At 43.5% G+C, this 20,304-nt stretch overlaps 2 protein-coding genes across 5 annotated transcripts; both read left to right on the forward strand.

The window, feature by feature from the left end:
• The first annotated feature begins 64 nt into the window (after window positions 1-64).
• On the forward strand, window positions 65-13,542 carry LOC140561824 (outer dense fiber protein 2-like). Of its 3 annotated transcripts, XM_072687063.1 has the most exons (18): window positions 65-215; window positions 1,007-1,091; window positions 1,733-1,911; window positions 2,171-2,303; window positions 3,380-3,505; window positions 4,517-4,591; window positions 4,794-4,865; window positions 5,483-5,599; window positions 5,969-6,154; window positions 7,166-7,275; window positions 7,455-7,590; window positions 8,638-8,748; window positions 9,775-9,879; window positions 10,179-10,337; window positions 11,079-11,179; window positions 11,513-11,675; window positions 12,029-12,154; window positions 13,213-13,542. In XM_072687063.1, the coding sequence occupies exons 2-18, from the start codon at window positions 1,056-1,058 to the stop codon at window positions 13,381-13,383; spliced, it is 2,106 nt and encodes a 701-aa protein (XP_072543164.1). In that variant the 5' UTR covers window positions 65-215; window positions 1,007-1,055; the 3' UTR covers window positions 13,384-13,542. The 3 variants fall into 3 exon arrangements, with proteins under 3 accessions (XP_072543164.1, XP_072543162.1, XP_072543163.1); XM_072687061.1 differs by lacking the exon at window positions 13,213-13,542 and having other exon boundaries at window positions 12,029-13,163; XM_072687062.1 differs by lacking the exons at window positions 65-215; window positions 13,213-13,542 and having other exon boundaries at window positions 1,012-1,101; window positions 12,029-13,163.
• Window positions 13,543-15,725: 2,183 nt separating this feature from the next.
• LOC140561840 (C-C chemokine receptor type 1) lies at window positions 15,726-20,074 on the forward strand. Of its 2 annotated transcripts, XM_072687083.1 has the most exons (3): window positions 15,726-19,646; window positions 19,689-19,735; window positions 19,783-20,074. In XM_072687083.1, exon 1 carries the CDS (start codon window positions 15,911-15,913, stop codon window positions 17,015-17,017), a length of 1,107 nt encoding a protein of 368 aa, XP_072543184.1. In that variant the 5' UTR covers window positions 15,726-15,910; the 3' UTR covers window positions 17,018-19,646; window positions 19,689-19,735; window positions 19,783-20,074. The 2 variants fall into 2 exon arrangements, with proteins under 2 accessions (XP_072543184.1, XP_072543183.1); XM_072687082.1 differs by having other exon boundaries at window positions 19,689-20,074.
• Window positions 20,075-20,304: the final 230 nt, after the last annotated feature.

Below are 20,304 nucleotides of genomic sequence, written 5' to 3' on the forward strand. Positions count from 1 at the left end.
CCGCCCACTCCCCGCCCACGCCCCGCCCAGCAACACGCTCGCTGTTTACCTTCCGCACCATAGAGATCAGCGGCGCTACTGTCCACTGCAGAGCTTCAGGTCAATCAAAAAGGGCTGAAATATTAAAAATGGTCTTTTAAGTTTTGTTATGGAGAGTTTTAACCCCCTGTTCTGTATCGGCGCTTCGGGATTACATGGAGTTTGGCTAAAAACTGGTGGGTAAAAGTCAGAGGCTTCAGACACATTTACTTATTTACTGATGATTCTGTTTTTATTTATTGATCCTGTTTATTTTGTATTTATGTCGTACTGATGTATCGTGCTAGACAGGGAGGATTTAGAGTATTTAGATGTATATTATTTTTATTAAGAGCTGATGAGCTTTATTAACCCTGCTGAGATTTATTTAGCTCAGCTGGTGTTTGTGAGAAACCAGTAGAAGCAGAAGTGTTGGCCTGAATTTAGCAGTACTTTACATCTAACAGCACCACACTGCTGGAGAAGACCAGCTCCAGATGGTTGACCAGCATGGTGTATGGTTTGCAATGTCATGGTTTGGCCCACCAGTGTGACCACCTTGACCAAACCAACCTGATGACCAGCTTAATTAAGATCATGCTGGACTGGTTTGATGGAACATCACAGTTTTCCAGTGTATTGATACATCCTTGAAATGTAGTCGATTTTTAATTTTGCAGTAAATATTCCACATTTGATAGGAACACCATACTGTTAGGTTGATTCAAACAAACGAAAGTGAAATGTCATAGAAATCAAACTATGGACTAATCAGAACACTGGCCTTTTCTCATCAGACTAAATGTAGCTGTGGGTCATGAAGGGGTTAATGTGTTTAATCAGTACTAAGTCAGATGAAGCTTTTCCAGCATTAAGGCATGACCGGATTAACCAGCCACCTGCTTTTAGAACCTTGTTCTCTCTGGATTAGCAGATGAACCTATCAGTCTGTCCTGTAAACTCTGTAAAATGAGAATTTGGACTGTAGGTGTGTGGAACAGGTGCTGATCTCGCCACACCGAGAACCCCGAGCAGCCATGAGTGACCAGCAGCAGGACGAGGGCAGCTATGAGGTAATTATCTGTAAGGAGCTAATCTCCTACATTCATCCTGTTTTTTATTTCCCCAGAGCTCCAATTACAGCGTCTTTGTGGGTTCATGAACCAAAAAAACTGCTGTAGGCTAAATAGGTGGGCTAGACTGCTGTAGGATGAATGGGCGGGGTTAGACTGCTGTAGGCTGAATGGGTGGGGCTAGACTGCTGTAGGCTGAATGGGTGGGGCTAAACTGCTGTAGGCTGAATGGGTGGGGCTAAACTGCTGTAGGCTGAATGGGTGGGGCTAGACTGCTGTAGGCTGAATGGCTGGGGCTAGACTACTGTAGGATGAATGGGTGGGGCTAGACTACTGTAGGATGAATGGCTGGGGCTAGACTGCTGTAGGATGAATGGGTGGGGCTAGACTGCTGTAGGCTGAATGGGTGGGGCTAAACTGCTGTAGGCTGAATGGGTGGGGCTAGACTGCTGTAGGCTGAATGGCTGGGGCTAGACTGCTGTAGGCTGAATGGCTGGGGCTAGACTACTGTAGGATGAATGGGTGGGGCTAGACTGCTGTAGGCTGAATGGGTGGGGCTAGACTGCTGTAGGCTGAATGGGTGGGGCTAGACTGCTGTAGGCTGAATGGGTGGTAACTGTCCTGTGTCTGTGCTGTATCAGGCCGGGCGACGGATGAGGCTGCTGTCCTCCGCAGATCTGAGAGAGTCTCCACTTGGCTCCAGGTCAACCAGGGATGAACTCCTGCTGTGTGCAGGTGATCTGGATGGGATGTCAGATGTCGGCAGTGGGAGGAGGTCCCGCGTTAGCCAGAACCACAGGTTCTCTGAGGACAGGACCAGGTGAGACAGGAGCACTGAAAATCACAGTGATTCAGTTCAGTGTGAAGGACAGAGGGGTGAGAAAAAAAGGATCTGCTCATGATCCAAAACATAAAACACAAAACTAGTTTATCTGTCAAGCATGGTGGAGGTAGTGTAATGGATTGGGCTTGCTTTTGGAACGCAGCCGGCCGCTGTAGCGCCCCAGTCGCTGTACGATCATATTTCCTAATAATGATATCACTGTTTTGTTTGTGTTGTTTTCTCATCTGTTCTTTAGCCACAGTTATGACGACTTCATGGCAGGTGATAAGAAGCTCCTCCTGAAGACGCTGATTGCTGCAGAATCAGCTGCAACCTCTGCTGCCGTCCAGCTGGTGTCCTTCAGGGACATTCTGGAGGAGGACTTTGATGTATGTGAGGTTTTAAGAGCTTTTTTAAAAAGCACAGATTAAAACTAAATGGATTAAATTAATTTAATAAATTAAGATTGGATTAAAATGATTAAAACTAAATTGATTCCTGGATTTTTGGAGCTCCAAATAATAAAATACGAATTGCCAACTGAATACAGATAGAAAATAGGCTAAAACAAACAGACAATAACATTTAGATAAATACAATAAAAAAAACAACAAATATAACAGCGATTAGAATACAATAATAAGTGCATTGTAATAATGTTAATTAAAGCTCTATGTTACAGGGGGGCTGGGGGCTGACCCAAGTGCAGAGCTCTTGGTTTATTTTGTTTGTTTATTTTTTATTTATTGAATAATAAATATGTATAATAAACATAGATTCAGAAAAGTAAAAGCAGGTACATGAAAATGCATGTGTTTAACTCTTTAAGGTGCAGGAGCTTGGATCAGACCGGCAACCCACTGAAAGAGAGGACTGTTTTTTTACCACTGTACTACTGAAAAAGAGGTGGTGGGAAAAAGTTGGGGATGGCAAACAATGGCGAGCATAAACAGAGGAGGATATTAGTACAGACAAAAGATCCCTAATCCATCCTCACTCCTGAGGGAAAAACACTCACAACAGAGTTCACTAAAATAAAGACTGAAGGAGATCAGCTTTGCTTTCAGCTCTGCTCACACTTCCACTGATCTCGATGTTCAGTTTCAGCTACAAGCTTAACGTTTCTACTAAGTCAGTTTCCAGACCTTCTCTTTTTAATGTATGTTTGTCCGTCACAGACTCTCTTTCCACGCCTCTTTTACAACAAGCTTCACTAAATCACCGTACCCGCCGCCCCTCTACAAAGGTGCAACGCTGGGCGGCTGTTTGCAGCTAGCTTTTATACAGAGCTCAGCAGGTGTGAGCAGTCAGCGCTGATTAGCGCAGAGGCTTCTGGGAAATGGAGTTTTTGGGAGCTCTCCTTGTATTGTGTCCAGTCCCCCTGCTGGTGGCCGGCGGCATAATAGTGTTAAATCCGTAAAAAAACAGGCTTTTTTACTGATGCTTTCATTGATTGATTTATTAGGAGTCCAGATGTTCGAGTGAGCGGAGGGTGTCCAGGCAGAAGGGACTGTTGCTGGAGAAGCTGGAGGTGTTTAAGCGCATAAACTCCTCAGTCCGTCAGCAGCTGAAGGAGTTTATGGAGGAGGAGGTCAGTCTGATACCTGATACTGACCATTCTGAGGAGTTTTAGGAAGTTTTAGGAGGTGCTGCTTTACCAGCGTGGACGGCTAAAGCAGCATTATTCCAGAATGAGATTTTATTGAACATTTTAAAGAAGCACCCTGTATCAGTTCCACCTGAAATCAGCAGCTTCAGGATCATGCTGATGCTCCACTGACTGGAACAGGGGGAGAACGGCGTCTCCATCATTCCCACTCCGGGCCGGAGCGCTGCTGCTGCTACTGCACTATGGAGCTTTGGTGGTGGAGCTGCAGGAGGAGAACCTCTCTCCAGAACTGCTGTGTAACGCTGCAGAACCCATAGAGTCATATTGGTGTTGGGTATTTTTGGCTCATGGTCTCCTCCTGCTGGTGGAATTGTGTGTAAATCATTATTTGGCTTTGGTTTTGAGCGCCCCCCCCATGGACAGCTGTACACCTGCATTTCTGGACAGTGTGAGAGCTGCAGAAGCTTGATCTGAAGGTGGAGCAGCATGTGGGCTGAGGTGGTAGAGTAATACCACAGGATTTTACACTAATATGACTCTATGGGTTCTGCAGCGTTACACAGCAGTTCTGGAGAGAGGTTCTCCTCCTGCAGCTCCACCACCAAACCTCCATAGTGCAGCAGCAGCAGCAGCGCTCCGGCCTGGAGTGGGAATTATCACAATGATCCTGAAGCTGCTGATTTAAGACACAACTAATACAGAATGCTTCTTAATGGTTTGAGATTTGCAGGGTCAAATCAATGCTTTGAAAAAAAACTATGCTTCTCCTAATCTTCTCAAAGAGATTTGAGTTGGCTTAAAAAAAAAAAATGTATATGTAAAATAAATGTAAAATAAAAAAACGATGTTATTAACTCTGTACAGCACAGTGCTACTTTAGGTTTTTACTAAACTCAGTATATAGATGTGAATGAAGTATAAGAAGTGTTCAGTATATCTAATTTTACTGTTCAGTCTGAGGTTGTTTGATGGAGTGTGATTGGTGTTTGTCAGGTCTGTCGAACTGAGACTGATAAACATATCGACGCTCTGCTGAAGAAGCTGGATCAGACCGAACATGATAATCAGGTAACTTCTAAACCTCAGTATGTTTGGATCAATATATTATAATAATAATCATTGGATACAATTAATACTTAAATACTTCTAATTTCTGCTCAAACCACTTTAACATTCTAAAAAATAGAATAAAAAAGAGTGAAGGAGAATTGAGACTCAGAGAGTCACTCTGAATCAGTGAAGTATAAGTCCTTGTGTTTTGATGGTTTAGGATTTAAGACTGTCCCTGAGTGAAAAAGAGAGGAAAGTTGAGGAGCTGATGGCTCTGCGGAGGAGGGAAATGGTGAGTTTTAATATTCAAATATTGTCATAGATATTTCTCAACACTTCTTCAAAAAACATTTTCACTTTTTTGATAAATGAACCCATAGGAAGGCTCCAAAATTAATATTTTAATTTCACATTCACTTCTATTGAAAGTTAAGAGGCTGTTGTTTTGGAGATTTAAGTGATAGAAGTGAGAACAGCAATATCCCATCTGAAGCTCTACTAAAAGCTCCTCACAGAAAGTTCTTCACCTAATGGTGATGAAGACGCTGCCTGATGCCTGAGACACGGTTCTACCAGAGTTCTGAGAAGAGTTCGGCTCTAGAACCTGCTTTTAGAACCAGAGCATTAAAATGGTGGAGGGATACATGCTGCAGGGTGTAGTGCAGCTACAGAAAGTAGTCCCTAAAGAAAACTGCATTAGTTCAGATTCTCTATTCACTATTTTACCATCATCATCATCATCATCATCCTCATCATTCCATATAAAACTTGTGTAGCTTCACTGGTGGGTTTGAATAGGAGATAAATTATGGGCTGTATCTGTGACTGCTGTCACTGTGTGTGGAGGTGTTTGGTCAGCAGTATAATCAGAGTGGATGTTTGTCTGTTGGCTCTCTCGCTGTGGTGCAGGAGAACACAGAGTCGGTGGTCCAGCTGTCCCGCTCAGTCGACGCCACGCGAGCTCACCTGCAAGGACAACTCCGCAACAAAGAGGCAGAAAACAACCGGCTGATGGTGCAGCTGAGGGTACGTGGGATCTGATGTGGGACAGTAGTGATTCATTTATTTATTTGGTGCAGCTTACTCTAATACCAGGCCCAATCCAGGAATCCAGACCATGTTTATATGTACATATGAGACACTTTGACAAGAACCAAACTGTGATGTTCTAGATAACTGGGTCAGAACATCTCCAAAACATCAGGCAGAAGTCTAGACGGATCAGAGCTGCTTGGGTTCCTACACAGTATTAGGCAGGAGGTTTAATGTGATAGCTGATCGGTGTGTATATATATTCTAAAAAATGATGAAGTATGGAACAGTGAGGAAAACTCTCTGATATGGGCCTTTAAGAATGTAATAAATGTGTGTGTGTGTGTGTGTGTGATGGTGCAGGGACTGGAGCGGACTCTGGCACAGCAGAAGCTGGAGCTGGAGGAGCTCAGGGCTCAGATGGACTCTGTTTCTGCAGCAGCTTCAGAGGAGAAAGAGGCTCTGAAGAAAGCCATCAGAGCTCAGAGACACAGAGCTGAGAGGTTCGAGTCTGCAGTGGAGAAATGCTACGAAAAGCTCAGGGAGAAGGTGTGTTTGTGTGTGTGTGTTTGTGTGTGTGTTTGTGTGTTTGTGTGTGTGTTTGTGTGTGTGTGTGTGTGTGTGTGTTTGTGTGTGTGTTTGTGTTTGTGTTTGTGTGTGTGTTTGTGTGTGTGTGTGTGTGTAAGAGTGTGTTTAAAAATGTTATTCATGCTTATTTACAAACAACTGCCTTTTCCATTGAAAGATTCTTCAGGGAGCCACACGTGGTTCTACTCCAGCATTGTTCTGAAGGAGCTGGTTCAGTGTGTGATGATGGTGATGACTGTGATGATGGTGATGACGGTGATGACTGTGATGATATCAGTGATAAAACTGATACAGAATACAGAATCACACTGATCAGTTGTATTTAATTAATAATCACAGTTGTTTGTTTTCCAGACGTAAGAATTGGAGCATTTCCTTAAACATTGAATAGAATAATGAAGTGCCATTTTTTTTAAATATGCTAATGTAAAAAAACAGTTTAATAAAAACATTTTAAGAACGTCACAAAACTTCAAACTCAAGGTGAACTTTATTGTCATTCAGACTACACAGCAGGAGTGCACAGCTAAATGAGATTGCGTATCTCCGGCCTCCAATGTGCAAATATAACTCTAAAGGATTACACTACACAAGCAGACATATCCAACAGCACTGACAGACATAAAATATACATAGAATAGACACATAAATAAAGAACAATAAAGAACAAGAAACAAGAAAGATAGAATAAAGGGAAATGATTACACTTGTTTACAGTGATTATTGCACTTGTTTGTTAGTGGGTGTGTTTTGATCAACAGTCCTGAAGGTCTTTGTTTTGTGTGTTGTGTGTTGTGTGTTGTGGTAGTGGGTGTTTAGTCTCCTCCTCCTCCAGTTTAATCTTTAGCTTCAACATCACTGTTCAGAACATTCACACAACGTTCTGCTAACCAAACATTTCTAGATGAGATGCTTTGAGTTCAAGCCTAATGAGTGTGTGTGTGTGTGTGTGTGTGTGTGTGTGTGTTGCAGGATGTGAAGCTGGTGGAGGTTCGTGCTGAGAGAGATAGGTGGTGCTGTGAGCAGGAGACAGCTACAGAGGAGAGAGTGAGACTGAACGCAGAGATAGCTGTGCTCAAAGAGTAAAGACATACACACACACACACACACGCACACACACATACACACACATACACACACACATACACACACACTTTATCATCATCTCATCATCGACTGTTGGTGTTTGTGTTTAAATGAATGGAGCTAATTGATTGATTGATTGTGTGTGTGTGTGTGTGTGTGTGTGTGTGCGTGGCAGTGAGGTGTCAGTGCTGAGTGCGGAGCTGCAGAGAGAGAGGCAGGTGGTGAAGGGGGCTGGTGAGCTTCTGCTGCAGAAGGTGGAGAAGCTCAACAGTGAGAACGCTGAATTGACCCTCAGCAACTCCACACTGAGGGTATCTGACCTCCCACACACTTCTCACACTTCTCACTCGCCTCAAAAACACACTCTGAAGATGTATATTGTGCATTATATTCAGTACCAGTCAAAAGTTTTAGAACATGATTTTCCAGTTCATTTGACCTTTAAATCCAGCTGCCTGAAACAACCTGAAATGACACTCAGGTGAGCAGTAAACTGTCTGAGCTTTTGAGAAAAAACTAAACTGAATAATAATGGGAGAAGGGAAAGGCTCTTTGATTACCAAACCTAAAGCTGCTCTGCAGAGATGGGAGTCAGATAAGCTTTCATTTAAATTCACGTAAAATCTACAGCTTCCTGTATCTGTAGACTGTGTTGCTGCCCTCGTTCAGACTGCTCCCATAATGACTAGAGAAAGACTCTGAACACTCCGGATAAAGCCAAAGGTGTGATGCTCAGGTAGAAGAGAGTGGAGATACTAGGTTTTAAAAGACTTCTGTAGAAGCTGAAGTATCAACTGAAGCTTTTTACTCCAGTAAAAGTGTAAAAGTACTGGTTTCAGAACCACTTCAAGTAGAAAAGTAAAAGTACTGGAAGACTGAAAGCTTAGGCCGAACCACAGGGGTCTATAGTGCACTAACCCCCCCCTCCCCAAAACCCCATTTCTCTAAAAGTCATAATGAGGAGAATGATCTATTAAAATGTTGATGTTAAAAATGTTGGGCTGCACTAGGCTCCTGTTTCAGCTGCAGATCTGCCCATTGAAAATGAAGCATTTCAGTAATATCAGCTCTATTAAAGGAGCGTCTCTGTGCTCTACTGAGCATCAACATGAGCTTCATGGAGGAAAATATGAGGAGTCGTTGTCTAGAAGTTCTGTAAAGCTGCAGAAAGTCAGACTTCAGAGGTGTGTTACTGCAGGTGGGACATGCAGGTGGAGTGACAGATGGGCTTGCCTGGGCTGATCAGCATTGCTGGTGGACTGCTGATCAAACTGGAGCGACAAACTGGTGGAGCGACTGCTGGTTTTACCCAGTTTTACTGATATTAGAGGCCTGTTTTCTATTGGCTGTCTCCTCAGGCCACTGTAGCTGAACTGGAGGAGAAACTGCGAGACTCTCAGGCTGCATTTCAGACTCAGACGGCTCTCGCTGAGGAAAGTAAACAGCAGGTGGAGACATACCAAAGTCAGGTAACAGTGTGTACACACACACACACACACACACTCACACACACACACACTCACACACACACACATACTCACACACACACACACTTACACACAGTCTAACTTTCCTTAATGTAAATTAGATTCCTTTGGGTTGAATCAAGGGTGGAATAGGGTAGGGGTGGGGTCGGGTTGGGTCTGGAATGGTGAGGTGGGGTTGGGAAGGGTCAGGCAAGGTTGGGAAGGGCTGGGTCTGGTCAGGTAGGATAGGGTCAGGTCAGTTAGCCTAGGCATGGATATGATAAGGTAAGATGAAGTTGGAAATTCTGAGGTTTGGATTGGAAGGGTCAGATAGGAGAAGGATCGTGTAGAATAGGGTCTGGTCAGGGAGCATTGAGGGTCTGGGCGGTTAGGGGGGATATGGTAGGGTCAGTTGAGGTTGGGAATGGTTGGGATCGGGTGATAGTATCTAGTTGATTATGGTAGGGTCAGCTGAGGTTGGAAAGGGTCAGGTGGGTAGGGTCAGGAAGGGTGGGGTTGAGTAGGGTAGGGTCTGATAAGATGGGAAAGGGTCTGGAAGGGTGGGGCCTTTGGCTTTATACTCTTGTCCCTGGAGAATCTCTATTTAGACTGCTTTCTTGTTGAAGATTAGGTTTAATCTCTGTCTGGGAAATCCACCTTATTTGTGTTTCTGGTGTCAATTTCAGCTTCAAACAAGCTGTAGATCATTAAGACTCCTGACTAAAACGTCTAAACTGAGCAAAGAACCCAGATAACATTCTAGGACAAATATTTCCCACTCACAGCACTTACAGGTCAGTTATGGCAAAGCAAGTGTACTGAGAGCCGAAACTGGTCCAGCTGTAGCAGCTATGTACATTTAAGCTTGGTCATGGCATTTGGACTCTGGTCCAGGTGAAGCCCGCTGTGCCGGTGCACGTCTGTTCAGTGTTTCTGCAGCTGCTGTGGTCGGATTCAGAACTGCCCATGACTGTATTTTTTGCTTTGTGGGAAAATACTGCAGCCCCCCCTAACTGCTGTTTCTGACAGGTGGCGGAGCTGCAGGTGGAGGTGATGGAGCTGAAGATTAAGCTGGAGAGTCAGCTTCAAGAGACAGAGGAGCTCCGGGAGGGGAGAGACGCAGAGGTTGCCCAGGTAACGCTGCCATTTGCCTCAGCTCAGGTTCTGATTAATGTGAACTGACCTTAAAGGTCATTTAGCGAATACCTCATGACCTCAGAAGAATGACTACTGCTACACACATTGTAGACTCTAGAGGGAAGTGTGTAAGGAGTGTGTGTGAGGTGTCGGTGTAGAGGGTAGTATGTGAGGAGTGTGTGTGAGGTGTCGGTGTAGAGGGTAGTATGTGAGGAGTGTGTGTGAGGTGTAGGTGTAGAGGGGAGTGTGTGTGAGGTGTCGGTGTAGAGGGGAGTGTAACAGGTGTGCGTCTGCAGGTGCGGGAGTGTTTGGAGGGGCGAGTGAGGGAGCTGGAGTTGTACCCTGAGTTACTGCAGGCGGCCGAGCAGAACCTGCAGCACAGCCAGGAGCAGCTACAGCGCCACCACAGCACCATCACACACACCACCGAGACCATCTCCCAGCTGCAGCTCAAGGTCTGTCGGCGTGTTCTGGTCCCAGGTGGGAAATCCCGGTCCGGAAAGTAAAGATCCGCCTGAATGGTTCTGACTGCCTGAGAGGCCCTGCTGCAGCCCGGGTGGTTCAGCGGCTGATTCAGAGGGTTATTGATCTGATTTGATGAATTTGAATAATTATTTGTAGATTTTGTAAATTTAACTGTTCGCATCCAGCTGCAGCAGAGCCGTCCAGGCAGCCGGAACTAAATACTCAGGCCGATTTTTATTTTCTGGACTGCCAGAGAATTGCCACCTCTGCATACGGTCAGAGGTGACCATTTACATTACAGGTACAGCATTTAGCTGACCCTCTTATCCAGAGTGACCGACAAGGTGACTGGTATTACAGAGGAGGAGTCAGTGTAGTGTTAGGACTAGTGTAGCATAGCCACCCAGACCAGGAATCGAACCCCAGTCTCCCAGTGTGGTAGCTCACCGGCCGGTAGTGGTGTTATCTGTTGCGCCACACCAACCCAGCAGTCCAGTGATAATGATTAGAAATTAGAGGAGATAGACTAGTGGTCTCTGTTTCTTCTGCTGTCCGGCACTGGTCATCACTGATAGTGACTGTTCTTGTCTGTAGTAGTGTTTCCTCCACTGTTCTTAACCTGACGCAGCTCAGAGTACCGTCTGAAGAATGGGGTTTGAGGCAGATGGGAGTGTGAGAGACTGAAAGAAGCTGAGCTCCGAGGTGATTGGAGGTCTTGTGTGTGTCTGCAGGTTGAGGGACATGGCGAGAAACTGAGGTCATCTCTGGACATGAAGGAGACGATGAAGGAGACAAACACTCAGCTGCAGCAGAAGATGGATTCCCTGCAGAAGTGAGTGTTGGGGAACCTGCAACTAACTGTGTGTGGGTGTGTGTGTATGTATGTGTGTGTGTGTGTGTGTGGTGAAGCTATAGATGTGAACAGTTAAATATTAGGATGTGCTGCAGTGATCCACAACAAAAAGGAAATCGCTAAATCAATAATCAATAAATAGATTCATCACCTAATCGATTACTAATCATCAAATCTTCAGATTAGCTTTGTGTTACTGAAGGAAATCTTTACTCAGTGTTCAGTGCTGTCTCTCATGTTTGTGTGTGTGTGTGTGTGTTTGTGTGTGCATGTCTGTGTGTATGTGTGTGTGTGTGTGTGTGTGTGTTGTAGAAGACTAGAGGAGGTTCAGTGTGAGAACCAGGAGCTGATCTGCAGACTGAGCAGTCAGGAGGGAGCGCTGCAGTACAGCAGTGGACAGCTGGAGCAGCGCTCGGCTGAGTGTCAGGCTCTCCGCCGGCAGCTAGAGGGCGCTCTCGCGGACGTCACGCAGCAGGTGGGTGAAGCTGCTGAAATGGAGTGAAACATGTGGATGTGTTCAACTCCATCATCATCATCAGCAGCAGCAGCAGCTCCCCTGATTTACCATCATTAAGCCCTGATTTACCATCAAACCAGGTGTTGATCTGAGGAGAACTCTAAATAATACTAGACTCCATGAGAGAGGAGAACTTTGGAGATGTTCTAATGATGAACACAGTGATGGAGAACCACCACCACTTTCTGTAGGAGTGTTATTATTAGTGTTTATTCTGATAGCAGTGACTTACTGAGCAGATCAACAGATCTACTCTCTGATTTAGAAGGCTGTGTGTGTGTGTGTGTGTGTGTGTGTGTGTGTGTGTGTAGGTGTGTAAGGTGAAGGAGAAGGCGTCCTCCAGGGAAAACACTCTACAGTCCCGGATTCAGGAGCTGGAGGGTGAAAAAAGCCGACGAGAAAACGAACTCAGGCAGCTCAAACTCAGCAAACTGTCGGTTAGTATGCACACACACCTACACTATATGTCCAAAAGTTTGTGGACACCCCTTCTAATGAACGCATTCAGCTACTTTAAGCTGCACCCATTGCTGCAATCCAGCATTGAGGAGCTGTGGAGCAGTGGAAGAGCTGTGTTCTCTGGAGTGATGGTGGAGGAGCTCCATCCAGTACTTTTGGATAAGTTGGGGATGATGAGGTGGGGTGGAGATCATCATCCAACATCCTGACATCACAAAATATAGGTATTGTGATATACACTGAGAAGGCGGAGCAACAGTCTCTCATTAGGGTGAATATTAATAACTCTAAATGTAGGTATTGTGATATACACTGAGGAGGAGGAGCTACAGTCTCTCATTAGGGTGAATATTAATAACGCTCTAAATGTAGGTATAGTGATATACACTGAGGAGGCGGAGCTACAGTCTCTCATTAGGGTGAATATTAATAACTCTAAATGTAGGTATTGTGATATACACTGAGGAGGCGGAGCTACAGTCTCTCATTAGGGTGAATATTAATAACGCTCTAAATGTAGGTATTGTGATATACACTGAGGAGGTGGAGCTACAGTCTCTCATTAGGGTGAATATTAATAACGCTCTAAATGTAGGTATTGTGATATACACTGAGGAGGCGGAGCTACAGTCTCTCATTAGGGTGAATATTAATAACGCTCTAAATGTAGGTATTGTGATATACACTGAGAAGGCGGAGCTACAGTCTCTCATTAGGGTGAATATTAATAACTCTAAATGTAGGTATTGTGATGTACACTGAGGAGGCGGAGCTACAGTCTCTTATTAGGGTGAATATTAATAACACTCTAAATGTAGGTATTGTGATATACACTGAGGAGGCGGAGCTACAGTCTCATTAGGGTGAATATTAATAACACTAAATGTAGGTATTGTGATATACACTGAGGAGGCTCTGTTGGACTGTTAATTTAGGGATTCTGACTGCAGGTTCTAGATTAGAGGTAGGTCTGTGGGTTAATGAAGGGTTGGGGTTTGCGTCTGGTTAAAATGTTTGCTTCTGTTTGACTTCACAGAGTGAAAAGCAGTTTGAGATGCGTCTGAAGGACCTTCAGCTCAGTCTGGACCAATCAGAAAGCCATAAACAGAGCATTCAGAACTATGTGGATTTCCTCAAGAACTCCTACGCCACTATGTTCGAAGATCCTCTGCCATCAACCTACGGGTCCTCATACTACCTGAAATAATGTGTTTATATGTGTGTGTGTGTGTGTGTGTGTGTGTGTGTTTATATGTGTGTTTGTGTGTGTGTGTGTGTTTGTGTGTGTTTATATTTATTTCATGTTTACTGAAATGAGATCTCTGGTGCTATTTAAACATGGGCTGATTTGTATGAATTTAGGATTTCTGATGGTTTCAATAAATAAAGCATCGCCCTCAACAGCAGAGACCAGCTGGTTCTTTTTAGGTCTGCTTGTGAATAATTTCATCATTTGGATTACTTGGTGTCTGTAGATGGCGGTCTTGTGCTCTGAGCGAGTTTCCCTCTGTTTGTTTCTGATATTTTATCGTGTTGGACGAGATGTTGTTTTTTTAAAGTGGAATCAAACCTGCAGTGCAGATGTTCTTGAATTCTTTATTTTCTCTTGATACTCGATGAACAGTTATTACAGATCTGATGGCTCTCCTGGAACCCGAGAGATGACCTGCTGCTGCTGAAACTGTTAAAGCTTGGGGAGCAGTTTTTTAATAATTAATAATAATGTTCATTTTTGTTTTACATAAATCCAAGTCCACGCACCTCACTAGCAGGCCAGGATCAACAGAGGGGAAAACAACATTAGGAAGAACTACAGTGAGAACCCGAGAATTAAAATGAGAACCTCTGTAAGAGTATGAGGAGGAACGCCAAGATGAAGTGAGGCTCAAAAGGAACCCATTCCCACTGGTCAACACCACAGCGAGAGTTTTGAGAATTCTGAATAAAGAACAAGGTGAGTCTGGTCATATAAAGCAAACTCTCAGATTAGCCAATGAACTCCAGAGACGTTCTGAAAATGATCTAACTAATCCTGCGGGATTTGATTCAACATTCAAGAGTTTATGTTCATGTGCTCAGCAGAAACGAGCAGCTACACTGTCCAATCACAATGTTCTTACTCTGCAGTTCCTCCATTTACCAATAATCTTATAAATATCACTATAAAAAGAGGGAAACAGAAGAAGTATAATTATATATATACACTAAAGTAAAGCACTAAGGGATTGAGGTGTAGGTGTTGAATAGTGCTTATGCTGGCTTTGGAACTCATATCTAATCTTTGGACTAGGAAACCAGGAAAGAAGCTTTCACAGACGTTCCAGCGTTCTGCTTCTGTCTGGTCAGAACCGGCGCTTTGTTTTCACTGCAGATTCAGCTCTGTCAGTGGAATGTAGTCCAGGGCTTGGGGGGATCTCTGTTGGTAAGCCTTTGCCTAGAGCCTTTATGTAAAAGTGAAAGTGACTGTATGCAGGGTTTTGTATAGATTATTGTGCCCCCTAAGAACCACAGAGGAAACTCCTCTCATGCTCTTAGGGAGGTTCTCCTCTTTAGTTTCACTTTCTCTCAGGGGGTTTTCCTCATGCTAGACTCAAAAGAAGACCCTCAGTAAGAGAATGAGGAATAACCACTGAGGGGAGCCTAGAAGCAAAAAGAGAACCTCCCCAAAGTGTGATAAAGAACCACTGAGGTGGATAGAAACTCAAATAGAACCTCTGTAATTACACAAGAAAGAACCACTACTACAATCTCTTGCTAAGAGTGTATGGAAACACACTGAGAGGAGCTGAGACTCAAAGAGAGAACCCTCTAAAGCTGGAGGAAGAACCATGAAGAGGAACCCATGTGGTGTGTTTAGGCTGATGGATGGGTCTTTTGAAGGGCTTGGCAGATGACCTCTCACTGCTGAACTTCCGGTCTGCTCTTTCTACAGCAATTTGCTGACCGAGATTTATCTACTTCCTGTCTTTCCTACATTTTAAAAGATAGCCCTTGGCATCTTTTTTTCGTCTTCCTGTTTCCTGTTTTATTGCTGAATTCAGAGTTCAGCAATAACAGAGTTCTGCTGAATTCAGAGTATCTTTTTAATGTTAATCACTGCAGCGGTTTCACTGTTTGGAACATACTGCATAATTGACTCTGAATAGTTAAGAGTTTAGAAGTCAGGATGTGTTTAATAGTGACTGATCAGGAAAACCACCACAGGGTCTTCACAAGGCCTGGCTCGATGTTCAGTAAGGAAAGGGATACAATAACAACAATAAGAACAATAACAACAGCTTTATGTTTCCTTCAAAAGGTTGAATGCACTGCTAATCATCTCACTAATGACCAAATTGCCATGAGCTAATTTGCAGTATTTCCGGATGGTGTCTGCAGTGTTTCACTGTGAAAGAAGCCTGAATTAAACCGTTTCTTTTACTTGGCTTTTCAACTCTCTGGAGCTCTGAAAGGGTTAAAGGTTTGTGCCTGAAAACAGGGAGGGAGACCTCCTTTTCTGCATTCGCTGTACCTCCCCTCACTTCTAATGCTTGTGTGCTGCGGGAAAGTCCGGAGGTGTGTTCAGTATAAATTCCAAAACCCAAAAGGACAATTGTCTGAAAAAGTGAAGAAGAATATCTGAGAGGAACTGAGACCTAAAGACAGAACCTCCCAGCGTGAGGAGAAACCACTAAGTGGAGCTGAGACCCATTTCCAGCTGTTCTGTTTGCACGTGTGGATCTGGACAAGAAGCCATGGATGTTTTGCATCCTTCACACATCAACGAGAGCCAAGATTACAGCTATGATGACTATTACAGCTTAGAGGCATCAGTGGATTACGGACCCTGTCAGAAGCATCAGGCAAAGCATTTCAGCCAAGCCTTCCTGCCGGTTTTCTACTCCATTACTTGTGTTCTTGGCATCATTATGAACGTCCTCCTTCTCTGTGTTTTCATCAAGTGTAAAACTCTGAGGAGAGCACTTCCCCTCAACATGGTCAGTGCCGACCTTCTGTTTACAGGCACCCTTCCCTTCTGGGCGGTGTATGCAGGAGATGAGTGGATCTTTGGGCACCATGCGTGCAAGATTGTGACGTTACTCTACATTGTTGGATTGTACAGCAGTAATCTGTTTGTGGGATTTATGATCCTGCAGAAATATGTGGACATAGCATGTGGGAGTGTGACCAGAGCCAGGAGAAGAGTAGCTCTGTGCACATTTCTCTGGCTTCTTTCTGCTTTGGCTGCAGCTCCGCATCTCTACTTCATAGAAGCTCACGAGTTCCAGGGCCAGATGATCTGCACCTATCACTTCTTGCACAAACATGGCTGGAAAATCTACATGAGGTTTCAGATGATTGTCCTTGGATTCTGCGTTCCTCTCTTTGTTCTCGTCTTCTCCTCCGTTGTGGTCCTCCGAACCGTGGCCAGGAGGACTCTTTTTCTGCAGAGGTCCAGAACCTTGACGTTGGTGATGGGATTCACCGTTCTGTTTTTTGTCCTCTGGTTCCCCTACAGTGTTGTGATCTTCTTGCACTCTTTGCAGGAGCTTCATCTTATATCTGAGTGTGTCACCAGCCTGCACCTGGACCTGGCCATCGTGGGTACAGAGTGTATTGCGTTCATGCACGTTTACCTGAATCCGTTGGCGTACGTTTTTCTCAACAGGAGGATTTGGAAGAAAATGCGAGGACGATGCATGGCTCAGGGGGAGAACCTGCTTGGTGCTTCTGAAAGCACCATCAGTGTGTCCAGTCAAGACAGTGCTGTGGAGCTGAAGGCACTCCATATGTACCCCAGTCCTGAATCTGATGACTCCAATGCTGAGCGACAGAGTCACTTCTTACCATACGTAACATAGTCCTGGATAGAGCGGAAGGAAGGCCACAACTAGTCTTTGTGTTTATTTAATTTACTGGACAAAACACTAAATAGAATCCACAGGAATACTACTATCTCCAAAGTTCTCCTCATGGAGTATTATTTAGAGTTCTCCTCAGATCAACACCTGGTTTGGTGGTAAATCAGGGCTTAATGATGGTAAAGCAGGTGAGCTGCTGCTGCTGCTGCTGATGATGATGATGATGATGGAGTTGAACACATCCTCCACGCTGTGCTGGCTGGACTGGGGGCGTCCAGGAGAAACCTGGAGGAACCGAGCTATGTTCTTCAGACTAGCTCACAGACAAGATCTCACTACTTTCTTCACATTGAGAAGCTCTTGAGAAGCTCCTCTTTGTTCACCTGCATCTGTTCTGAGATCTGGAGCTCCGACAGTAGAACCCTGAACAGGAGATACTGGACCCAGATTATCAGTGTTCTTTACTTCACCTGGTACTAATGTTATGGCTGATTGGTATCAGGGTTTAGGAGACAGAATACACACAGACATGATGATTCAGGTGTGAGTTTTGGATTGAAGAGTGTTTAGCTTACTTATTTGGTTATATGATTCAATGGGTGTTTCAGAAGTATTAAATAATAATAATGATGAGGATGATGATGATGATGATGCCTGCACACACCCACTGCTGAAATCATTTTCCTTTTTCATAATAGAAAACTCAGCACCACCCACCTGACTCACTTACTTAGAGTTTCCTCTGTTTGTGCCAAATGTCAGAAAAAGTCCATCCCCATGGCTACAGGGCTGTGGGCTAAAATACTCTACACTCCAAGAATGTTAACACTATGATATACAGCATTGTTTGTACATGGTTTTACACACCTAACCACTCTATTTAATGAATTCATGAATTATTATTATCACAATCTGTATCATCATCATTATTATCATTATCATTATTATTATTGTTGTTGTTGTTGTTGTTGTGTTCAACTCCATCAGCAGCAGCAGCAGCAGCTCACCTGATTTACCATCATTAAGCCCTGATTTACCACCAAACCAGGTGTTGATCTGAGGAGAACTCTAAATAACACTAGACTCCATGAGAGAGGAGAACTTTGGAGATGTTCTAATGATGAACACAGTGATGGAGAACCTCCACCACTTTCTGTAGGAGTTTTATTATTAGTGTTTATTCTGATATCAGAGTTAATATTAGAGCAGATCAGCAGCTCTCTGATGTACACAGAGGACTAACACTTCTGTGCAGTTCTGAATATCTAGAAATATTTAGCAAAATAAACAGTTTTACAACAGTATTTACTAACAAACATCATTGTATACAGTATTGTATCTACAGTGCTATTTCAGATCTGTTTGTGTATTACGAAATGTGGTTTCCAGCTTTTTCAGTTTTGTATTTTAGAGAAACTGCAGTTATTTATTTTTTCGGCTTTAAATCAGCTGAAAGCAGATGCAATGCTTTTGGGAAACTAGACTCTGATCTGTGTTAAATGGTAGGTGAATTTGCATGAATTGGTCAGAAGGGGGCGATGCATTCAAACATGTCTTGGTTTGAGTCTCTGTAAGCAAGTTGCTGATGGACGGCACGGATCACACTGTTAGAACATGATACATGGAGAAATTAAACAATGGTAATATAATAAATGGGTCTTATCTGTTGGATTGTAGGCCTACATGAGGTCAACCTGTGCAGAGCTCCCATATTCGGTTTCATTCAGAACAAAGCACTAAAACTCTTTCATCCTTCTCTCACTCTCATCAAGAGTCTGATGCTAAATAATCCGGCTGCAGTTTAATTGACCCAAACGTGGCACTTGGACTTAAAACCGTCCTTGAGATTTAAATAAAACAATCCAATCATTCGCTGTTAAAACAAGGCAATCTCATGTTACTGTGCAATACAAGAAAGGAGGATCACATCAAGGTGCAGCCCAGATTTATATATTTTGTATATTTTATTAGGATCAGCAAAGAAAGCTCAACATGAACCACTATGGAAATGTGAATTGAGCATAATTAGGAAGAATGTAGAACCACCCAGCCACCATTTCTGTAGGTGTAGTGTAGAATTAAACTGAATGAGGTGAGTAGAGTTTACTGCAGGTGTAGTGTAGAACTAAACTGAATGAGGTGAGTAGAGTTTACTGCAGGTGTAGTGTAGAATTAAACTGAATGAGGTGAGTAGAGTTTACTGCAGGTGTAGTGTAGAATTAAACTGAATGAGGTCAGTAGAGTTTACTGCAGGTGTAGTGTAGAACTAAACTGAATGAGGTGAGTAGAGTTTACTGCAGGTGTAGTGTAGAACTAAACTGAATGAGGTGAGTAGAGTTTACTGCAGGTGTAGTGTAGAATTAAACTGAATGAGGTGAGTAGAGTTTACTGCAGGTGTAGTGTAGAATTAAACTGAATGAGGTGAGTAGAGTTTACTGCAGGTGTAGTGTAGAATTAAACTGAATGAGGTCAGTAAAGTTTACTGCAGGTGTAGTGTAGAATTAAACTGAATGAGGTGAGTAGAGTTTACTGCAGGTGTAGTGTAGAATTAAACTGAATGAGGTCAGTAGAGTTTACTGCAGGTGTAGTGTAGAATTAAACTGAATGAGGTCAGTAGAGTTTACTGCAGGTGTAGAATTAAACTGAATGAGGTCAGTAAAGTTTACTGCAGGTGTAGTGTAGAATTAAACTGAATGAGGTGAGTAGAGTTTACTGCAGGTGTAGTGTAGAATTAAACTGAATGAGGTCAGTAAAGTTTACTGCAGGTGTAGTGTAGAATTAAACTGAATGAGGTCAGTAGAGTTTACTGCAGGTGTAGTGTAGAATTAAACTGAATGAGGTCAGTAGAGTTTACTGCAGGTGTAGAATTAAACTGAATGAGGTCAGTAAAGTTTACTGCAGGTGTAGTGTAGAATTAAACTGAAGATCAACTCTATCCAGTTCTGTTTGATCTGTGAATAAAATGACAGATATCTGTTTATTACTGTTATACACTGTGTCTAATTGTATGCTTCCTTTCCATGACATCAGAGGTCCTCTTAGAATTACACTTAAGACAAAAGTATTGAGACACCTATCCATTTACTGTTTCTTTTGAAATCAAGGGTATTACTTTAGAAGACTTTCTGCTAGATTTTGGAGGAGCATTGTTGTGAGGATTTGGTTGCATTCAGTGACAAAAGCATTAACAAGGTCAGGATGTTGGATGATCACCACCCCACCTCATCATCCCTACCCTCCCATCCCATTAAAAGTACAGGATGGAGCTCCTCCCCCATCACTCCAGA

This window comes from Salminus brasiliensis, chromosome 9 (assembly GCF_030463535.1).
Source record: "Salminus brasiliensis chromosome 9, fSalBra1.hap2, whole genome shotgun sequence".
Lineage (NCBI taxonomy): Eukaryota > Metazoa > Chordata > Actinopteri > Characiformes > Bryconidae > Salminus > Salminus brasiliensis.

Coding starts and splice junctions, on each gene's coding strand:
- LOC140561840 (XM_072687082.1), top strand. CDS start 15,911: ATGGATGTTTTGCATCCTTCACACATCAACGAGAGCCAAGATTACAGC.
- LOC140561824 (XM_072687061.1), top strand. CDS start 1,056: ATGAGTGACCAGCAGCAGGACGAGGGCAGCTATGAG. Junction 1,912..2,170: donor TTCTCTGAGGACAGGACCAG/GTGAGACAGGAG, acceptor TCTGTTCTTTAG/CCACAGTTATGACGACTTCA. Junction 5,600..5,968: donor GGCTGATGGTGCAGCTGAGG/GTACGTGGGATC, acceptor GTGATGGTGCAG/GGACTGGAGCGGACTCTGGC.